The sequence below is a fragment of the Stenella coeruleoalba genome (assembly GCF_951394435.1).
Source record: "Stenella coeruleoalba genome assembly, chromosome: 6".
Lineage (NCBI taxonomy): Eukaryota > Metazoa > Chordata > Mammalia > Artiodactyla > Delphinidae > Stenella > Stenella coeruleoalba.
This window is the reverse complement of record NC_137151.1, coordinates 47492248-47515018: the sequence shown is the minus strand read 5'-3', so window position 1 is coordinate 47515018 and position 22771 is coordinate 47492248. Positions and strand designations below refer to the sequence as shown.

The window sequence follows — 22771 nt, the reverse complement described above, 5'->3', positions numbered from 1 at the left end:
CATAGGTCCAAGAAGTAGGGGATATGGGGACATGTATGCATAAACTATTGTGAAGCAATTATACTCCAATAAAGGAGTATAACTCCAAAAAAATAGGTCTGCTTATTTCCTAAGAAAGTGTCAAGTGGAGGTAAGACGCTGACGTAGGCAGTTTTCCAGGGTTTGTGCTCTTCACCAGCACACTATTGTGCCTCTTAGTACACGCAGCGTTGAACTGGGCGTGAGCAGAGCGCTCTACAAGAGCAGCTGACTGGGACTCTGAAGGACAGGGAACCACTACATGTTCTGGAAGGCATTCCCATTTGTACTCCAGACAAAGAAGAATTGAGAACTGGTAGCTGCCTGTGTTCCTAGAGACCGTCACGCATGCTAAAGCAGCCCTACAAAGTCAGAGTTAAACGCTGGGGTAAATAAAATAAGAAATGTCATTCTTGTCATATCCTGTTACCTAGAGAACCTCTTTTAACAACCCTGGCAGACCGCAGAAGCAGAGCTATAAAGTGAAAAGGAAACCTGAGATGACAAAGAATAGCCACAGGCCTGTGCGCCCCAAGAAATGGTTGACTATCACCCCCCTCAATAATGACAAGGTGAAAAGTGAGCAATTACAGCCTCAGAATTCCAGATGGTGAGTATTTTTGGGGCTTGGCTGGTGTGCAATCAAGAATGTACTGTTACGCACACTGGAATGCGGGGGGCATTCCGAGTCCATCTATGAGTCAGGCTTTCCCTGACATTTTCTTGTTGGCGAAAAGCTGCAGCATCCCCCTTTTGCTCCCATGTTTCAACAGAGATGAAATTCTAAAACCCAGAAATTTCCATGCATGTTCCCATTAAAAGTGGCTTCGATTAATGAGAGACAAATTGGAACGTGCACAGACCTAGTAGGAACAGCATTTGGTAAAATCCAAAAGAATAATGCCAGCCATAAAGATGAGGATAAGAAAAGTGCCAGACAGTGTCCATTAAGAGGCTGGACATCAATGCCCCAATCGACCACTGTTCCGAACCCTTCCCATCCAGTTCTTGGGAGAACTTAAAGCAAATGGTTAAAGAATGATACCCACCCTCTGACACAAGCTAGTTAAAGAGAGGCATCTGCCAGCCTCAGAAACATTGAAATTAATGTCTGTGAAAAATGTAGGAACAAATCCCCAAAAGCATACATGCGCTCACAAGCACAGTTCAGTCAACCACTCTGCAGAACTCTAAAATAACCGCAAGAGAAAAATATTCTGATAATTATTCTTGGAAAGAAATAATGAAAAATACTGTCCATGTAAATGTCACAGCCATCTGTGCTAATTTACAGCGTGAGATTCTCAGGCCCAGGAGAGGTCTCCAGTGTATATACTATTTCTTGGTTCCACAGTTTGGCATCATCTGGAAGAGGTAAGGCTATTCCACTGCCATAATGTGATACAGAAATTTCCAAAAGATTCAAGGTAATAGTAGACCCAAACTGGTAATCTCTAAGGCTGGAAGAGTTTTGTTTTTGTTGGCTTTTTACATCTGAAAACCTAAAAAAACAGTGCATCCTGTAATCCAAATAGCCTGATCTCCTTATTCTAAGTAGAGTTTTTCAATTACAGCTCATCCATCAGCACATCCTGTCTGCTTTACCTCCAAGTTTAGCCCAAGTCATCATCTTCTCCTGCCCCAAAACAATGAAAGACCCCATTTGGTGTCCCCTTCTTCTCTTGTGCCCAACCATCCATTCTGCACTCAGCAGCCAGAGAAATATTTTAGAACACACCTAGCATCTTGTGCTCCACGGCTTAAACACCCTACTCCCTTCCCGTCACATTTACAATGAAATCCAAACTTCTTATCAGAACAAATAAGATGCTGCACATCCCAGTCCTTAAATCTCGATCAGATCCTTTCTCCATCTCCTACTACACCTCACCAGCCAGCCTTCTTCCTGTTCACAGAGGAAGCCAAATCTTGCCTTTGCACCTGCTGTTCCCTCTTCCTGGCATGCTCTTCCTGCAGATGTCCACGCAGCTGACTTGTTTTGGTCATTTTGTTCTCAGTTCAAATGTATATTCCTCAGAGAAGATTTCCCGACTACCTAGTCAAAGGCATCCCTTCATTCTGTCAATATTTACAGAGCACCTAATATGGTCTAGGCACTGGGGATCTACCAGGGAACTAAACAAACTAAAAAGATGCTCAAATGTTCGTTGAATAAATGAATGAGTTTCTCAAGCATCAGTGTATCTCAAGAGTACAAAAACCTTCCTTTGCTTTAGCCAGTAAGTAGGACTTTTCTAGCAGTATCATCAAGCATTTCTGACATTCTTAGAATGCCCTAGTCAACACTGTGGTCTATTTGTTCTCCCTGGTAAATATTAAGAAATTCTTCCTCAAAGCCCATACAACTACAAATTGAGGCTATGCATCAGTTTCCATGTACTCTCAGAGTAGTCTGATGTCTGGATAGTCTCGTCAAAAAGTCTCTGATTTCTATAGAACATCATCGGCCTGCTGGTTTGCTAATCTCATCACATAAGATGCCTCTGCTCAGGGCCAGTTAAGAGAGAGCTAAATGAGGTCTGATCACCAAAGAGCTCCAAACTCAGCACACTTACTTTGTGGGCACCATTTGTCTTCTGCCCATCGATTGCAGTTATAATTATCCCCTGCATTTTCACAGGTAAAACACTTGAAGCTGTTTGGAAATGGTGTCGCTTTAAAAAAAAAAAAATGGAAACAGTATGGTTAAAAATTTTTTTCAAACATCAAATATGGCATAAAGTTAGCAACTTTCACTAGATCAAATGAAAGTTACAAGTCATTATCCTTACAATTTCTGTTTCTATGGAGCTGGGCTTAACTGCCACACTTTGGGGAATTTTCTTTATTCCCTTTTCTTTGAATATTTCATCTATGAATATCTACTGCAGAGTAATGCAAATGATTCTATGAGCCACTTTTAAATATCCATGGTATTGTTCTATTATAATTTATAACTTGGGGATAAGTGAGGGTTGAGTGGACAGGCAAAGACGGTGGCAATATCGGGACCAATACTTTGATATAGTATCGGCCCTGAAAAGAACTGGAGTCACATTAACCTAAGCTTGAATTCTGCGCTTCTCACTAATTAGTTGTATGATTTTTTAACCTCTAAGAAATAATAATATTTACAATAATAGTGACAGTGAAGATCCCCATGACTTGCAGAGATAAAGATTAAACAGCAGGTTGCAAGAAAAATATCTAGTAGAGTCCCTGGCACATCAAAAACCAGGTTGGTTTCCATCCATATGTACTTGCATTACAGCTACACTTAACTTCAAACAAGTAATCTCATTTGATATATGTCAGTTATCCCAACATTAGACCTCTTTCAGGAATGTAACATTTAATAGAAGGATGATAGTAATTCTCAGGCCCTTGTGCTCAGGCAAGAGTGTTACTGAAAGGAGGAATTATGAGCCGCCAGCAGTCTGGATTGAGAACAACTAGTATGTTCTTTTTTTTCTTTATGCTTTCTTTTTCCTGCCTTGTATCTTGTTATTTTGTTGGGCGAGAAGTCAAAAGTACAATAAATTTGACATTTCTCTATAGGCCAGAGTATAAAGCCCTGTATGAAACTTTCAGTTCTCCTATTTTTGGAGAATGAAACAGACACAGATCAAGGTAACGCAAACCATCCCTAAGTTGGGATGATAATTAGAAAGCAGTGCACAAAACAAGAGCAAAATATCAAAAGCTGAAGTTCAGAGGACATGAAAGTAGTTCTTGCAATACATTTCAGTTTTGCCTATGCATAAAAGTGAATTAGGTAAGTAAATAAATAATGAAATCCATTTTCACCTATTAATTCAGCACAGTTTAAAAAATACTAAAACTCAATGCTGGTAGGTAAATAGTTAATGTATAAACTGGCACAACCTTTTTGATTTAGTAATTCTAAGCAACTATTCTAAGGTCATTCGCCAACTGAAGAGGAAACTTCATTTAAAAAGATTTTCAATGAAGCGTTAACATTTAGCTTGCTTGTGAGAGTGTGTGTGCGTGCACTCGTGGGGGGCCAGTATAAAGCTTGGGGAAATAGTTTACTCACATAGCCAGCTATGTGAGTAAAAACATTTTTAATGTAAGACATTAAAATACTTTCAAAGTCATGGAAAAATATTCAAAACACAATGTAAACAAATAAAAGCTACTGCAAAATTAAATTTGTGTGATCTCTGTCACGAAGTTAAATACACATATAGAGTAAGAACAGTAGAAGGAAACACAGTTGACCCTTGAACAACGTGGAGGTCAGGGGCGCCAACCTGCCATGCAGTTGAAAATCCTCATGTAATTTATAGTCGGCCCTGCATATGGCCCTCTGCAGACCATGTAGTACTAGAGTATGGACAGTGGGGAAAAAATCCACATGTAAGTGGACCCAGGCAGTTCAAACCCGCGTCATTCAAGGGTCAGCTGTATTCAAAAATGGAAAGAAGAGCTCACTCTGAATCTTGGGATTATGAATAAATTTTGTTTTCTTCTACACATTTCCTGTCTCTTTGGAATTTTCTATAGTAATCAAATATTTTTTCTCTTTAATAATTTTTTCTTATAAAAGGTTACAAATTTGTCAGTAATGTAGATTTTATGAAAAGTGTCTATGCTATGCCATTAAGCTATCAGTATATGATCACTATCAATTTAGAAATTTGTAATAAATGATAGTTCAAGATGTGTGTGGGCTGTGATTCATATGTATATGGTTGTGTAGTATAAACGTGCGTACACATACACCTACTAATGACTGAATGTCCTTAAAAACAAAACACAAAATGCAGAATGGTAATCATATAGGAGTACGGAGTATGAGTACTCCTCCTTTAGGAGTATAAAGACAGTGGTTCCCAAACCTGGCTGTGTATCAACAGCATCAGGAGAACTTTTCTAAAAAGAAGAGGGGGAAAAGGAAAAAAAAATATTCTGCGTACCACCCTCCTGACTACTGAATCTCGGGAGAAGGGACCCAGGAATATGTAGTTTTAAACGCTTTTATTGCGATTCTGATACTCTTACAGATGTGGGAACCACTGGCATTCACATTGCCACGAAACAATTTTCATCTATAACAAATTCTCTGTAAAGTATATCAGAGAAGTTTTACTTGTCTGGAGAGAAAGGAGGTGAGATTATATATATGTTCATGCTTCATTAAAAGTCTTTTTAAATGCATTTTCCTCTTCAAATGGCTAATGACCTTAGAATAGATTCTTGGAATTACTAAATATATATATTTTTTATATATGTATATATAGTGACTGTGCGTAATATTAATGAAAATCTAAATAGTACTCCCCTCCAAATTTCAAACATGCTAATCTGTTTTCAAAATTGTTAATGGCCATTTGAAAGTATATATAATTTATGCAGAAGCTTCCTACAGTCAATATCCTTCTCCAAGGAAGAGATCAACAAAGAACACTGAATTTCTCCTGCTGAGCCATTCTTATGGACAGTGTTCAGAAGATTATTTTAAACAAGAACCCTTTTGAGACTTCAGCAGGAAGCCAAACCATTTTAAAGAAATTGAGAAAATTTCTGTCACCATGTGTTACCCTTACTCATGGAAGTAGTGAAGACTTTCTGATTTACGCTGGGTATAAACCAAACGTTCCGGAAAAGGCAAAGTTACTATAGGGAAACAGGGACTTCAAACAGTTACTCTGACCCCCCCCATCACCAGTGATGGTGACAACCACTACTTACGGTCAAGAGGAGGCCGCACGTTATAGAAGTTGATGTTCTTGGCAAATGCCCGGTTTTCTGAGAAGATAAAGGTCTGGACCACAGCTACAGTGAGGGCATGACAGAGGAGCGGCATTCTGACCCTGGGTGTGGAAAAGTCCAAAACTCATACACCTGCAGCGAAAAGAGACTGGTTGAGTTTATTTGCATTTTATACATCACTAGGAGTACGTTTTGCTTCTGTTTAGAAAGCTTGATTATTCAAATATATTCAACAATCTACTTGTTCTGTAGGGCCAGCACCTGTGAGTAAACTGCATTCTTCCCCATCAGATGAAAGTTGAGCAGTTGCTGCCTTTTACTGGGCAGGCCTCTGCACTCTGCAGGACGCCCAGTGGCCTGGGTTCCTGGAGATCAAGCAGCAGTCCTGGCCTGGCTGCGCCCCCTTCCACTGCTGCCTCAGTGGGCTGGTTTACTTCGTGCTGAACCACCTGATCTTTGAACAACCACAGGTCGGTTCAGAGGCATGCTCAGCTGAAGTTACAGAACCACCTGTCTGAAATTCCATCCCCTGAGTTAAATACCTATGGTTGATGAATTTTGCAACTCTTTCAAAACTTGGAAGAAACAATAAAAGTTGGAGCAGTAGGAAGGACACTGAGTAAAAGGGCCACCAGTTTGAGAAACAAAGTCTCTGCTGGATCCCAGAACACACAGACGCTGAGAAGAGAAATAAGGGTAACCATGAAATGCCGTCCCCACCTGTTTCCGTCACTTCAGGAGCAAGGAGAAGCAGCCAGGTGGTTCTCAAGGAAACAGAATAAGTTGTTTGAAAACCATACATATAACGTTAGTCCTGGCCCACAGATACTGTTCATCACTTTCAGCCACTTAAAGACAGCAGGGCCAAAACCCAGTGAAACAACAGATGTGCACACAGCACTGAGTAAGGTGTTCCATCTTAAGCCCCATAGGTTCCACCCTCTAGCAGCAGACCTGCTAGTAAGGAAATCTTCAGGAGACATGCTCGGAACCTGAACATCACCACCAGCAGGTTCTCTTTGAGAAGGGGGAGGTGTGGGCCAGTAGAAAAAGTAACTTGGAGGCCAAAGACTTTGGTTCAGGTGCTAGCTCTGCTATTATTAGTGGCCTGACCTTGGGCAAGCTCTTTAAACTCTATTAACCTCAATTTCTTCATCTGTAAAGTGGCTTAATAACACCCGCCCTGCCCACACATTTGGGTAATTGTGAGCATCAGGTAGAGGCTCAGGTAGGATCACATAGAACTGCTTGCATAAGAGTACCTGTAATACAAGTTCTGTGAAAATGCTATCTTAGGGTTCAAAAATATTGGCTAGGGGCTTCCCTGGTGGCGCAGTGGTTGGGAGTCCGCCTGCCGATGCGGGGGGCGCGGGTTCGTGCCCCGGTCCGGGAGGGTCCCGCATGCTGCGGGGCAGCTGGGCCCGTGAGCCATGGCCGCTGGGCCTGCGCGTCCGGAGCCTGTGCTCCACGGCGGGAGGGGCCACGGCAGTGGGGGGCCTGCGTACCGCAAAAAATATATATATATATGTTGGCTAGGGACTCCCCTGGCGGTCCAGTGGCTAAGATTCCATGCTTCCACTGCAGGGGGCATGGGTTTGATCCCTGGTTGGGGAACTAGGCGTGGCCAAAAATAAATATATAAATTGTTTAATATATATATATATATGCATGCTGAACCTGTTTTCTTCTTGCTGAATCAATAGGTCTCAGTGGGTTTAGGGAGTCTTCCAAAGAAAAAAAGTTTGATGTCCACAAATGCAACCATAATCCTTCACATGGATACTTTCTTTGAAGCCAGGGTAAGAATGCATCAGTTCTAGGGATTGTATGCCCCCCCTCTTGTGTTGTGAGTATACTGGTTTCGTATGGGTGGTTAATAATGCCTACCTATAGAGAATGAGCTGAAAATCAGACAGAATGTACCCACGACATCATATCATCCCTACAGATGGCTTTTGCTACTGAGAGAACTGAGTCCCTAAGGAAGGACTCAGGGTGAAAAGCCTGGTAAGTTTCACAAAACAATAGTGCTAAACTTGGTACACTGCGTTTCAGCTCAGTACAGAATCGGACCTAGTGATACACCAATATATTTCTAATTCTGTCCTTGTTCATTTTAGAAACGAAAATTGACCTTTCACAGTTATCAAGTGTCTAAATCCTACTGTTATGCTCTTTCTGAAGAAATGAACATTTAACCAACTCTATGATTCCTTACAGACCAGTGGTTATACTGACACAAATTCTGCTTCCCTATTCATTTCTCTGAGTTGGACTGTTCCGTATTCGTTATGAATCTGTAGCCAAGTAATTGATACCCCTTCTTGACGCCAGTGGAGACTTTTTGAATGAGGGAGACTAATCCCTCTCTCACAAGCCTGAAAATGACTGTGTTCCAAGAGCCACCCACAAGTGCTCTTGTAACGTGGAGAGGATGCCTGAGATCACAGCATTCATTATCTACATTCAAGTCCCTTTTGCATCACTAAGCGACTATGGAAATTGAGACAAGTTGCTTAAGCTTTCCAAACCTCAGCTTCCCCATCTGCAGAACAGACATAATGACAGTCCCTATTTCATAGTGTGGAGCTGAGGACTGAGTGACACCATGCATACAAAGCACTCAGCCAGTGCTGGGCACAAGGTCAAAGCTGTATTTATCAAGCACTCTCTGTTCGGTGGTAAAGCGCATTCATTGGCTCATGTACCTGCCTTCAGACCTACAATCTGTGTAGCTTCGTGCAAGTTCCTTAACTTCCCTGTGTCACAATTTTTGCATCTATAAAATGGGAGTAATAATAATATCTACCTCATAGGGTTATAGGAATTAAATTAGTTAATACATATAAAGCACTTGAACTAATTTGCTCTGTGCTTGGCATTTTGCTAATTCTTACGTAAGCATTTATCATGATGAACAAATCCCCAAATACTTTGGGATCACAATTCAGAACGCCTGATTTTCCTCACATAATCTCAGTGAGACAAAAGCCCATTCATTCATTCAACACACCATTACTGACACCTCGTACATAACAGATGTTTTTACCACTAGATCCCCAACAAGGTCTTTGCTCTCAAGCAATCTGCATTTTAGAGGGAGAAGACAGCCAGTAAATATGGAAAAGACCATACTTTCTGATCGTCATAAACTCTGTGGAGGAAAAATAAGGTGATATGTTAGTGAATAGCAGGACCTGCTTTATATATATGGTGGGCCCGGTACATCTGAGTAGGTGACATGCGCACAGGTGAATTAAATGTTGAGAATAAAGCGTCCGAGCAAAGAATCAAAGGAAAAGAAACCAAGGTCCTCAGTTGGGAAGAAGTGTGCCTCGTCGGGGGAACTCAGAAAGCAGCCAGCGTGATGAGAGCATGAGAAAGGGGGAAAGAGACAAAGCCAAGCCAGTGGGGTCAGGCCACACACGCACTTAGCAAGCCGTGGCAAGGATTTCAGGTCCTGCAAAGTCAAGCAACTGTTCGAATTTACATTATCTAGTTTTGAAAAATACTCTCAAGAAAGCTTTGGAGAGTAGTAATTGGTCCCAAACACCTAGCCTTATTTCTAGCTCGTGGAAGAAAGGAAGGCAAGTAACAGTGCATTCCTTTCTTCCAGGAGGAATACAGAGCTCAGATACACCACAAAGGTTCTTCTGAATGGATGACAGAAGACTTAAAAAACGACTGAATGAACAACAAACCCAAGAATTAGACTTGTGTTTTGGTTTCTCCTTTCCTGGAAAGAGCACTGTAGGGAGGATGGTCTCATTACTATTATATAACAGGACAGGGGGGTTCAGGGGCAGTACATGCCAAGATCCTTGCATGGCCTGAAACATAGCATCCCCTCAAAACATGTCCGCATAGCTTGTTCTGGCACAGAAAATGGAAATAGTGAAAAACATACCACAAGAATATTGCTTCCATATAGACTAGATGTATTTTCATTTCCATTTTTAGTTAAAACAGCATAGCCTTATTCTATCAAAATCCTCCAAAACTGCAAAGGTTTTTACCTGTCAAATGAAGAAAGCACTAAATAACAGTATGTCACATTTTCCAGAGCATGCTTTATAATCTATCACTACATACTGCTTTTCTCCCAAGCACCTATATTTGTCTCTGTCTTTCAGTATATAGGTTTGTGTTAACGTGACTGCTTTATTTTTTCACAACGAAAAGACATTAGGATAATGAAAAAGCAAATGACTATAGTATCTGAAAATTGTTTTACATCTGGAATCATTTCACGGAGACTCTGAACTAAAAATTATCTGCTGAAACTTTGCTGAGTAGGCTCTTGTTGCGATCTTTCTAGCAGAACAAGGTTATAGCAGAGCTTGTATTCTGCCCCAGAAGGAAAAAAAATCTTTAATACAAGCTAGACTAAACCATTCTGGTACTTTCTCTAGGACCATCACATAGAGCAGAGTTCTTCATATGGGGGAGAGGGGACCTGTGAGCTTCTTAAGGTTATTTGCAAAATTGTGTCCATACGTATTTTCCCCCTGGGTTGAGTCTCTCAAAGGAATCTGAGACCTACATAATGGCTGCTTGCTGACTCAGAATATGGCCGTTACGATTTGGCCTCCTGTAACTTAGACGTTTTCTTATATTGACACTAAGAAAGCTCCACAGCCATGTTTGTTAGGTATCTGGGCCACACTTCTCAAACTCAAGGGTACCTCAAAACGTTCCTCCCCAGACACAGCGCATTACCATCATCCATCTTTCCCAGAGAGTAGACCTTGTCAGAAACCCCTCACCTGTGGTGCTGGTCTTTATTTTATGAGTCCTCTCTTTGGAAAGTACATTAATTTTTGTTCCAGAATGCAGTGTGCTTCTTTGCCGAGAGGAAAGGGATTTTTGCAAGGCGCATTGGTAGGGATACAACAGGGGTAGGCAACTCTCAGGCATTCCAGGGAACAGCAGGTAGCCAGATTCATAAATTTAGGAAACCCCAAGTGAGAATGGCCCGCTACTGCCCGGAGTCAAGGACCTACGTGGCCCTTGGTCCACAAGCATGACTATTTCCCAGGGCTGAGCCATGGCCATCATCTCCTCCTATTTGTGGCATTTTTAAGCTTTCTTGGGGAACATGCGGGCCTGAGGAAGTGACACATCCTTGACCTCAAACTCGTTTGAGGTAGGAAGAGGACTACATTACTTTTTATATTCCCTAGGCCCATACTCAGCACATGGTAGATAGTCAATGAGTATGTCTGGGAATAGAACCAACATCATTAGCTGTGACCTATATAAGGAGCACCTTTCTTAGCAAGTAAGACAAAGGCTGTGGGCAGTAAGGAGCTGCCAGAGCATCCAAAGATGATAAAGAAATGATGGAATCAAAAAGAGAGGTGAAACAGAAGAGGCCAAGCAGAGGTGGTACATACTGGCACTTCCTGCACAATTGCTAATCATGAGTCAGCAAGCACCAGGCCAACCTGCACTGCCAATAAAACAAATGAAGCACATAATTTAAGGGGAGCAGCTCTCCTAAGTCCAACATGCCTATCAACACTCGCATTCACACCTTCCTGCAAGCATCACTTATCCCACAGTAAGACGCTTTAATGACAAACCTAATAGGCCTGGCTCCCCTGTAAAAAGAAGAGAAGGCAAAGAGGAAATTCAACATGAGTGCTGGAATTTTACTCAGAAACAGTGGAAAAGATGAAAACACGCCTCTGAAAAGGAGAAATCTGACGGAAACCTTTACCATCCATCCCAAGGGTGGTACTACTTGCTTCTGGCTATTAGGAGAGGTTGGCCGATGGAGATACTCTGGTTCTCATTAAATTTGGGAAGAGCATCACGGGATCCAAGCTGAGACTCTGCTCCAGCTCTCTTCCTTGAGGGGAACCTCGCCTGGGCACTGAGAGCCCAGCTCCTGCGGCTCAGCTGTTACCTTCTCTGACAGATTCTCTGCTCCGGTACATGAAGAGTTTCTTTTCCCCGCTAAGTTTAATATTAATTTTAAAGATATTTAATTTAGCATTTCTATGTGCCTGAAGCAAAATCCAAGAGAGAATTTAGCTTATGCTCCGTCCATCATGTTCATCTGAAAATACAGAAATCTCCGTGGAGCACCATGGATTCTACTCTTGCATAATAACGTTCAGTAGGGAAAAACAGAATCATGATTCAGCCTCTCAGTACTGCTTGTCCAAATCTTGAAAGCAGCATGATCATAAGTCATGCACTCATACTAGGTACTGTGCTGAGCACTTAGTATACAACACTGAATAAGAGAGACACAGTCCCTGTGCTGTCACACGTTATTGGAGCCCAAAAGTCAACGTGAACCACTAGTGAGCTGTGACTGTCAAGAGTTACTACAGTCATCTTTGAGGGGGAAAACAATGGACTTTTGATTCAAGTAGACCTAGGATAAAATTCTGGTTCTACATTTAGTAAGCAGGCAACCGCAGAGTTAAGAAATATTGTCCCCGTTTGCCACTAAGACAAGCGAGGCTTAGAGTCGTGTAGGTAACATTTCTAAACTGTGTGGATTGAGTGCAATTACATAGGTAATGTACATTTTACTTAGAGGATGTTGAAGACATGTTCTCCCCCTTCCCTCCCTCCCCCCAGGCTTTTTCAGGTAACATTAGCAGGAGAATAGAGATCAGATCAAGGGATATAACTGTCCAATTCCATTCCACACCAGCTGGACCAAATCTAGTAAACTGTGTTGAGTTCTCTGCACTCATTTCTTAAGAAGATTCAGAAGTTCTCTCTATCGCAACCAAGTGAGAAGTTGGAATGAATGACTGCCAAGGTTCCTTTCACTTCTAATATTCTATGATTTTAGGGGAAGGATATTAATGAAGACTTTAGTTATGCCATAAAAAGTCATAAATGTAATACAATATCATAATATTTCAGATTTCTGCTATACTCTTTTAAAGTAAAACTTAAAAAAAAAAATCTCATAAAGCACAGGATCAAAGACTCACAGAACTGAGTATCTCATTTCTAAACATAAAGCTGTGCATTTTGCAGTGCTAAAGATGGGAGTTTTTCCCACTACATGCAACTGTGATACAAGATAATGTCTAAAACAGTGCTATTATTAAAATAACTTCATTATGCAAATCAATTGTGAATTAATACAGGGCCCATAAGTGTGTAATTTGGGTGAAGAAATAGTCTCATCAATTTTAAAGACATCTTTTTAAACGTGATTCAAATTTTAAGAAAAAGCTAAAAGACACTTCCAAAGTAATAGCTTTTCAGCTGCATTTAAAAAAAATAAATTTAGGGCTTCCCTGGTGGCGCAGTGGTTGAGAGTCCGCTTGCCGATGCAGGGGACGCAGGTTCGTGCCCCGGTCCGGGAAGATCCCACATGCCGCGGAGTGGCTGGGCCCGTGAGCCATGGCCGCTGAGCCTGTGTGTCCCGAGCCGGTGCTCCGCAACGGGAGAGGCCACAACGGTGAGAGGCCCGCGTACCGCAAAAAAAAATAAATTTATTTTATTTACTTATTTTGGGCTGCGTTGGGTCTTCGTTGCTGCGCGCGGGCTTCCTCTAGTTGCACGAGCGGCGGCTACTCTTCGTGCGGTGCACAGGCTTCTTACTGCGGTGGCTTCTCTTGTTGCAGAGCACGGGCTCTAGGCGTGTGGGTTTCAGTAGTTGTGGCATGCGGGCCCAGTAGTTGTGGCTTGCGGGCTCTAGAGTGCAGGCTCGGTCGTTGTGGCACATGGACTTAGTTGCTCCACGGCATGTGGGATCTTCCTGGACCAGGGCTCAAACCCGTGTCCCCTGCATTGGCAGGCGGATTCTTAACCACTGCGCCACCAGGGAAGTCCTGCATTTTTGTCAAAGATACAATTTTACATCTTTTTGAGAAGGCTGTCATGACACAGAAGAATAAGAAGGTAAGAACTCCATGTGAACAAGATTAGATGTTTAGGAGTTAGAAACAGGACTCCTTTTAAAAAGAATCAAGATTGGTTTGTCATGTTGTATTGAACTATGTGGACAAATGGTAGGAATCTAATAAAACTATGTTAATTGATTATATTTGAGAGTATCCTTCACATAGGTGGAATAATTTTTACCCAGTTTGCTTCCATAAATGATTTTTAGGAGGCTGATGCCAAGTCATTTATGCATTAAACCTCTCAAAATATGGAGTCAAAACCATATTGGATGAGAGGAAAATAAAGATCCTAACCCCTTCTATGAATGGTGTTCCTCTGCTGTATGTCACGCTTTGCTCTGTACTTCCCAGAGGCCAAGAGAGACACACATGGAACACACATTCTCATTAACATTCTCATTATTTGTAAAAAGAAAACTCCCCCTGATCCTTAATTCTCAAATTAGTGGTCCCTATGCGTGTTTATACAGAGAGCAGCAAACAACACATGGATAATGCCCGAAATTTGTTTTGAAGAGCTCCAGATGCATCTCTCATTTGGCCGTTTCTTTAAAAAAGCCAAAGGCATAATATTAAGAGGTAATTTTACAAAGATATTTCCACTGCCAGGCAGGCAAATGAGAGAGATTATTTTCTTTTCTGTGTGAGAGGGGTATTTTTAAATTTGAGAGGAAGATACAATAACTGGACAGAAGTTCTGCGGGAGAGCTGCAGGCACACAGGTGTTGGTGCTGTTAATGGGTGATTCTACCAGCAGAACTGCAAGGATATAAACTGAGTGGCAACAGAGGCTGGGCACGGAAGACATCGTTTTTATGTTCCCTATCCTTGCTTGCTGTACTGAACTCATTTCTTTTAATAACCAATCAAAGTTCACATAATAGAAATCTAGGCTGAAATGTCCAACAGCTGGCTAAGGATCCATTATTCTGTAATTGTTGAGTGGAGGAGAACCACCCCAAAGGTGCATTCTCAAACACATGGCACTCGTGTGAAAATAGCACTCATGCGTGAAGACAGAACTCAACTGAGAAAATAGCTTTCAAGGTCACTAGACGTGCAGGTGATGGCTAGCACTTCTGACTTCATTTAGTCTCAGCTGAGGTAGAAAAATGACCATAAAACTAGAGTGTATACACACAGATGTGTCTCTCATTTGAATCTCTCTGTATATATTCTAATATGATGGAATATCTGTACCAAAGCAGAAATCTTAGATGACAAGTTCATCTGGATATGTGTGTGTGTGTAGGTATGTGTATGTGCATCTGCATATACACACGCATACATGTATCTTATTGAATGAATTCACTGCTTAAGCTCTATGTGCCAGGTGATAAAGAATCCCTAGAACTCTGTTAAGAGACTGTATTACCAATCATGTCCAATGCTTTCAGCACCTGCACCGTTATCTGTCATTTGGGAGAGCTTTAGGATGCAGAACTCTTACTATGCATTCGTCCTGTTGTCCTTCTTCTGTGCTGAGGCTTTATGTCACTGACCACTGTTTATAACACTAGCTCAAATTACTCCTGATTCTATATCTAAAAATGTATTATACAAGAACATGTTCATGGCTATCATTCTGAAACAGAAGGGCACTTGAAAACCAACAATAGACTACACGCAATGGCAAAAGACTATCGTGCTGACTTTTTTGCACAGTCACAAAATCCAGAACAGATTATTCAAAGAACTCTCTGGAAGCTGACAAGCTTATAAAAGCAATCCTAATAAAAAAATTTCTGCATTCTACATATATAACAAAGTTACAGCATGTCATCTGCTCTATAAATTGTCACTATTACCACTTGGAGCAGAAGGAAATGTACATATATAAAGATATATATGTGCATAATTTTATATTCCCAGAGGAAACTGAAAAAGTATGTGCGTTAAATAGTGTTTTCATTGCAACATGAAAAACGACGCTTAAGCAATGGTTCACAGTCCCACAAGGGTAAAGTCAAGTGTAAACGCTGCCTAGTATAATGGGGGGACAATGGACAGGGCACTCAGGCATGGGAGCAAATTCTGATCCTGTCACTAGTTGGATCTATTACTTCTGGCTGATCCCTGTACAGCTCTGAGGTTCAGTTTCCTATCAGTAAAATAGAGATATTAAATATCTATTTTGCAGAGAGTTGTGGGAATTAAAGGACAAGGAATAAGTCCCTACCCATTGCTGCTTTTTCAAATTATTAAATAAATTTAAAAGCTAAAAATAGAGATTTATGGTTTCTCAGTGAATAACATACCAGCCAGTATCGTTACGATTACGCTGTATCTGGCGAGATTTAAGACTGAAATTCAATACACATATTTTCAGCTCTCAAATACTATGATTATCTGAGCATATATGAGAGAAGAATGTAAAACTCCTCTGGAGACAGATTTTAAGAAAACTACTCTAGAATATATGTGGGCACAATATTTAGGCCTCAGTGGAACATTTTCATTTATCTTCTTTCTGATAAATCTATATTGTTTGTCTACGCTCATAAATAAAAGGCAGTTCTCATGAAGTGTGCTCGAGAAAGCAAGTCTCTGTGCTCTCACATGTGTCATTTACCTTGTATTTCTCACTCTTTAAAGGCCCAATTTCAATATTTCTCCCTCATGAAAACTTTGTGTCCACTCCACCCCATGGAATAGTCCCCACCCTGAAAAAAGCATGGGGTTCATTTGGGGACACAAGACTGCCCTCCTTGCTGAGCACTGGGGTGGGCACGGCAGCTCCAATCCTTGCTTAGAGATGGGCTAAAGGTCTCTAAAGGACTCACACACTTGCAGGCCTTACCTTTAAAAAAAAAAAAAAAAAGTAAAGCTTTTCTATCTTTTCCACCAACAGAATTTCCATTTCCATTTCCATGTTCACTGTTCACTTAGATTTTAGGTGAACGATGTGAAGATTGTAAGAACTCTATTTTCAACAACTGAAGTTCTGCCCACTGATGGCCTATTCACATGTGGTTCAACACACACTAAATTAGGCCTTAAATATGCTATGACCACACGATCTTCCCAAGCTATCCTAAAAGGGTGAAAGGAGGTGAACCCTGCTGGGCTTTCACCTCTTGCTCCTGTAGCCCCACCCTCCAACCTTGTCCACCCTGCTCTGTGCCCTGGGAAGCCAAGCTATGAAGACCAGGCACACAGCTCCCTTTTCCACCGGCTTTCAGCTTCGTTTGGCCAATGGCAAAAACTGGCAGATCAGAGGGTGGGCAGAGAGTGAGACTGGGGAAGTTACTCCCCTGACTCACTCCCTGCCAGGCTGTCGTCATATCCCTCATTTCCCATCAGGTCCCTGGCTCCACAGCTACCTTCTCCTGGGTTCTGGTAACCACTTGTCTTATCCTTTAGACCTATAGGATAGAAATGGCTTCTCTCTGTTGCCAGCTGTGAAGACTAGGTGAACCCACACCACTGTAAACAGCCCCTTATTCATTCTCTTAAATAACACCAGTCTGAATATGCCATCTCATTCCTGCCAGGACCCTGACTAAGCCTTGAATCCAGTCTCAAAATACCAGGAAAAGAGCCACACTGAACCAGAGCATCAGGACTTGCTGTTACAGCAGGTATTAATACGAACAGCTGCAATGACTTTACCAGAAGAGCATAAGAACAGTTGTTACTCTTATGTCATAAAAAACCAACAATTGGATTTATGCTACAAACCAATCAAGGTGAGACTGAAGGCTTTAAAAAGAAAATGAGAATATCAACAGGAAAAATCTAGCTGAAAATTATTCTATAATCCCATGCAAATATTACAAGCCCACCAAAATGCAGCTTTTTCTGCTGCTACCATCACTGAAGAACATCATTAAATAAGGAGAAGGGTGGGGGGCAAGATTCCTGAACCTCAATAAAAGAGCTGAGAAAAATGAACACATTGAACATAGCACTGAAGCCCACGGAAGCTTTAGTGTATTCAAGGCTGCACTCTTGCAGCATCATAGAACCTAACACATATCTACACAGAGATGTAAGTTTATTTAAATATAAAAAAATCACAGAGGAGAGGGGCCAAGATGGGGGAGTAGAAAGACCCTGAGCTCACCTCCTCTCATGAGCACACCAAAACAACATCTGCAGAACAACCATCCCCCCCCCCCCAAAAAAACTAGAACCTACCAGAAAAGATCCTCTCCAACTAAAGACATAAAGAAGGAACCACAAGACAAGTAGCAAGGGCAAACTCAAGATATAATCAAATCCCATACCCCAGGGTGGGCGACCCACAAACTGGAGAATTATATTGCAGAGGCTCTTCCACAGGCATGAGACTTCTAGGCCCCCTGTCAGGCTCCCCAGCCTGGGGGGTCCTGCATCAGGAAGATGACACCCTAGAGCATTTGGCTTTGAAGGCCAAGGGGTTAATTTTGGGAGCCTCGCAGAACTCAGGGAAATAGAGGTTTCATTCTTAAAGGGCCTACCCAAAATCTCACACATACCAGGACCCAAGGCAAAAGCAGTAATTTGATAGGACCCTGGGCCAGACCTACCTGCTTGTCTGAGAGAGTCTCCTGGAGAGGTGAGGGATGGCTGCGGCTCACACAGGGGACATAGACAATGGTGGCAGCCACACTGGGGAACACTCTACCCATGAACACTGCTGATGGCAGCTGCCATCTTGGCTCAAGACCTGGCCCCACCCAACAGCCTTTAGGCACCAGTACTGGGATGCCTCAGGCCAAACAACTAACTGGACAGAGACACATGCCTATCCATCAACAGATGACAGGCTGCCTTAAGATTTCCTGAGCTCACAGCTGCCTCTAAAAACACCCTAGATACAGCCCTGCCTACCAAAGGGCCAAGACACAGCTCCGCCCACCAGTGGGCAGGCACTGGCCCTTCTCTCCAGGAAGCCTGCAAAAGCCTCTAGACCAGCCTCATCCACCAGGGGGCAGACACCAGAAGCAAGAAAACTACAATCCCACAGCCTGCGGCTCCTGCTCGCAGCAGGCCAGATCTTAACCTGGGAACAGCTGGGCCCAGGTCCTGGCCCTGTCCACGAGCAGGCCAGTGCAAACTTCGGGACACCACAGACCCCATACCCAACTGTGTCAGGAACACGACCCCCCAAACAATCTGAAATGAGATCTGAGATCCCTGGGCCTTGCAGCCAGACTACAGGAAACAGCTCTGTCTACCAGTGGTCCAGCACTAACTCCAGGACCTGGCCTCACCCACCAGTGGGTGGCCAACAGCTGTGGAGTCTTCAGGACCCTGACTCTGGCCATCGGTGAGCCAAAACTAGCCAGGGGACCCCTGGGGTTCTGCAGCCAGCCTCCTCGTGACCAGGCCCTGCTAACCAGCAGCCAGTAATCATGAGGGCCTGCAGAGTACAAATGCAGAGTTTTAAAAATGCATTTGAAATTAAGAGATCGGCAACTTGAAACAATATATATATAGAGAGAGAGACTGCTATACAAAAACCTCATGATAACCACAAACCAAACATCCATAATAGATATACATACAAGAAAGAAAAAGGAATCCAAACTTAACACTAAATATAGTCATCAAATCACAGGAGAATAAAAAAAGAAGAAAGGGGGGAAAAGACCTATAAAAACAAATACAAAACAATTAACAAAAGGGCAATAAGAACATACATATCGATAATTACCTTAAATGTAGTCAGGTTAAATACTCCAACCAAAAGACATAGAGTGGCTGAATGGATACAAAAACAAGACTCATATATATGCTGCCTAGAGAGACTCACTTCAGATCTAGAGACACATATAGATGGAAAATGAGGGGTTGGAAAAAAGTACTCCATACAAATGGAAATCAAAGAAAGCCAGAGTAGCAATACATGTATCAGGCAAAATAGACTTTAAAATAAAGACTGTTACAAGAGACAAAGCAACACACTACATAATGATCAAAGGATCAATCCCAGAAGATATAACAATTGTAAATATATATATGCACCCAACACAGAAGCACCTAAATATTTAAGGCAAATATTAACAGACATAAAAGGAGAAATCAACAATGATACAATACGGTAGGGGACTTTAACACCCTACTTATATCAATGGACAGATCACCGAGACAGAAAATCAGTAAGGAAACACAGGCCTTAAAAACCACATTAGACTAAATGGAATTACTTGATATATAGAGAGAGCATTCCATCTGAAAGCAGCAGAATATACATTCTTTTCAGGAGCACATTGATCAGGATCTAGGATAGATCACATGCTAGGCCACAAAACAAGCATTGGTAGATTTAAGAAAACTGAAGTCAAATCACGCACCTTTTTGACCACAATGTTACGAGATTAGAAATCAACTACAAGAAAAAAAACTGCAGAAAACACAAACACATGGAGGTTAAACAATATGCTACTAAACAACCAATGGATCATTGAAGAAATCAAAGAGGAAATCAAAAAATACCTAGAGACAAAAGAAAATGAAAACACAACAATCAAATACCCATGGGACACAGCAAAAGGTTCTAAGAAGGAAGTTTATAGCAATACAAGCATACCTCAGAGACCAAGAAAAATCTCATAAATACCCTAACCTTACATCTAAAGGAACTAGAAAAAGAAGAATGAACAAAACCCAAAGTTATTAGAAGGAAAGAAATCATAAAGATCAGAGCAGAAGTCAATGAAATAGAGACCAAAAAAAAAGAAAAGATCAATGAGCTGGTTCTTTGAAAAGATAAACAAAATTGATAAACCTTTAGCCAGACTCATCAAGAAAAAATGAAGAGGGCCCAAATCAATAAAATCAGAAATGAAAAAGGAGACGTTACAACTGACACCATAGAAATACAAAAGATCATAAGAGACTACTACAGGCTACTATATGCCAATAAAATGGACAACCTAGAAGAAATGGACAAATTCTTGGAAAGGTACAATCTCCCAAAACTGAACCAGGAATAGAAAATATGAAAAGACCAATTACCAGTAATGAAACTGAATCAGTAATTTAAAAACCTCAACAAACAAAAGTCCAGGACCAGATGACTTCACAGGTGAATTTCACTAAACATTTAGAGGAGAATTAATGCTTACCCTTCTGAAACTATTCCAAAAAACTGCAGAGGAAGGAACACTTCTGAACTCATTCTATGAGGCCACCATCACCAAAACCAAAAAGAGATTCCCCCCCCCAAAAAAAATTACAGGCCAGTATCACTGATGAACATAGACACAAAAATCCTCAATAAAATACGAGCAAACCAAATACAACAATGCATTAAAAGGATCATACACCATGATCAAGTGGGACTTATCCCAGGGATGCAAGGGATTTTCAATAACTGCAAATCAATTAGTGTGATACACCACATTAACAAATTGAAGAATTTGTTCTTCAAAAGCCATACAATCATCTCAAAAGATGTAGAAAAAGCTATAAAATTCAACATCCATTTATAATAAAAACTCTTCAGAAAGTGGACACAGAGGGAACCTACCTCAACATAATAAAGGCAAACCCACAGCTAAAATCATACTCAACAGTGAAAAGCTGAAAGCATTTCCTCTAAGATCAGGAACAAGACAAGGATGCCCACTCTCACCACTTTTATTCAACATAGTTTTGTAAGTCCTAGCCACAGGAATCAGTGAAGAAAAACAAAGTAACCAAGTTAGAAAGGAAGACTTAAAACTGTCACTGTTTGCAGATGACATGACACTATACATAGAAAATCCTGAAGACACTACCAGAAAACTACTAGAGCTCATTAATGAATTCAATAATGTTGCAGGATACAAAATTAATATACAGAAATCTGAATTTCCCTACATTAATACTGAAGTATCAATATTGAAAGGGAAATTAAGGAAACAATCCCATTTACCATAGCATCAGAAAGAATAAAATACCTGGGAATAAATATACCTAAGGAGGCAAAAAGACCTGTACTCTGAAAACTGTAAGGCACTGATGAAATAAACTGAAGACTACACAAACAGGTAGAAAGATATATACCATGTTCTTTATTGGAAGAATAAATACTGTTTATATGACTATACTGCTCAAGGCACTCTACAGACTCAATGCAATCCTTGTCAAATTATCAAATTAGCAGAGGGGGGAACACTCCCAAACTCATTCTGCAAGGCCACCATCACCCTGATACCAAAACCAGACAAAGATATCACAAAGAAAGAAAACTACAGGCCAATATCACTGCTGAACATAGATGCAAAAATCCTCAACAAAATACTAGCAAACAGAATCTAACAGCACATTAAAAGGATCATACACCATGATCAAGTGGGGTTTACCTCAGGGATGCAAGGATTCTTCAACATATGCAAATCAATCAATGTGATACACCATATTAACAAATTGAAGAATAAAAACCATATGATCATCTCAATAGATGCAGAAAAAGCTTTTGACAAAATTCAACACCCATTTATGATAAAAACCCTCCAAAAAGTAGGCATAGAGGGAACTTCCTTCAACATAATAAAGGCCATATATGACAAACCCACAGCCAACATCATTCTCAATAGTGAAAAACTGAAAGCATTTCCACTAAGATCAGGAACAAGACAAGGTTGTCCAATCTCACCACTATTATTCAACATAGTTTTGGAAGTTTTAGCCACAGCAATCAGAGAAGAAAAAGAAATAAAAGGAATCCAAATTGGAAAAGAAGAAGTAAAGCTGTCACTGTTTGCAGATAACATGATACTATACATAGAGAATCCTAAAGATGCTACCAGAAAACTACTAGAGCTAATCAATGAATTTGGTAAAGTAGCAGGATACAACATTAATGCACAGAAATCTCTTGCATTCGTATTCACTAATGATGAAAAATCTGAAAAGAGAAATTAAGGAAACACTCCCATTTACCACTGCAACAAAAAGAATAAAATACCTAGGAATAAACCTACCTAGGGAGACAAAAGACCTGTATGTGGAAAACTATAAGACACTGATGAACGAAATTAAAGATGATACAAACAGGTGGAGAGATATACCATGTTCTTGGATTGGAAGAATCAACACTGTTAAAATGATCATACTACCCAAGGCAATCTACAGATTCAATGCAATCCCTATCAAACTACCAATGGCATTTTTCACAGAACTAGAACAAAAAAATTTACAATTTGTATGGAAACACA

General features: G+C 41.0%; 1 protein-coding gene and 1 long non-coding RNA gene across 2 annotated transcripts in view; one reads left to right on the top strand and one right to left on the bottom strand.

The window, feature by feature from the left end:
• LOC307188219 overlaps positions 1 to 1393 on the top strand; it is a 119730-nt gene extending 118337 nt beyond the window's left edge. The window contains exon 3 of the long non-coding RNA XR_013828847.1: positions 453 to 1393. This is a non-coding gene — a long non-coding RNA (uncharacterized lncRNA). The remainder of the gene's footprint in view (positions 1 to 452) is intronic.
• Positions 1 to 22771, bottom strand: part of LYPD6B (LY6/PLAUR domain containing 6B) — a 213782-nt gene that overhangs the window by 13466 nt on the left and 177545 nt on the right. The window contains exons 3-4 of the mRNA XM_079925011.1: positions 5734 to 5886; positions 2595 to 2693 (exon numbers count right to left, since the gene is read on the bottom strand). Coding sequence (XP_079781137.1) covers positions 2595 to 2693; positions 5734 to 5848 — 214 coding nt within the window. The 5' untranslated portion in view covers positions 5849 to 5886. The remainder of the gene's footprint in view (positions 1 to 2594; positions 2694 to 5733; positions 5887 to 22771) is intronic.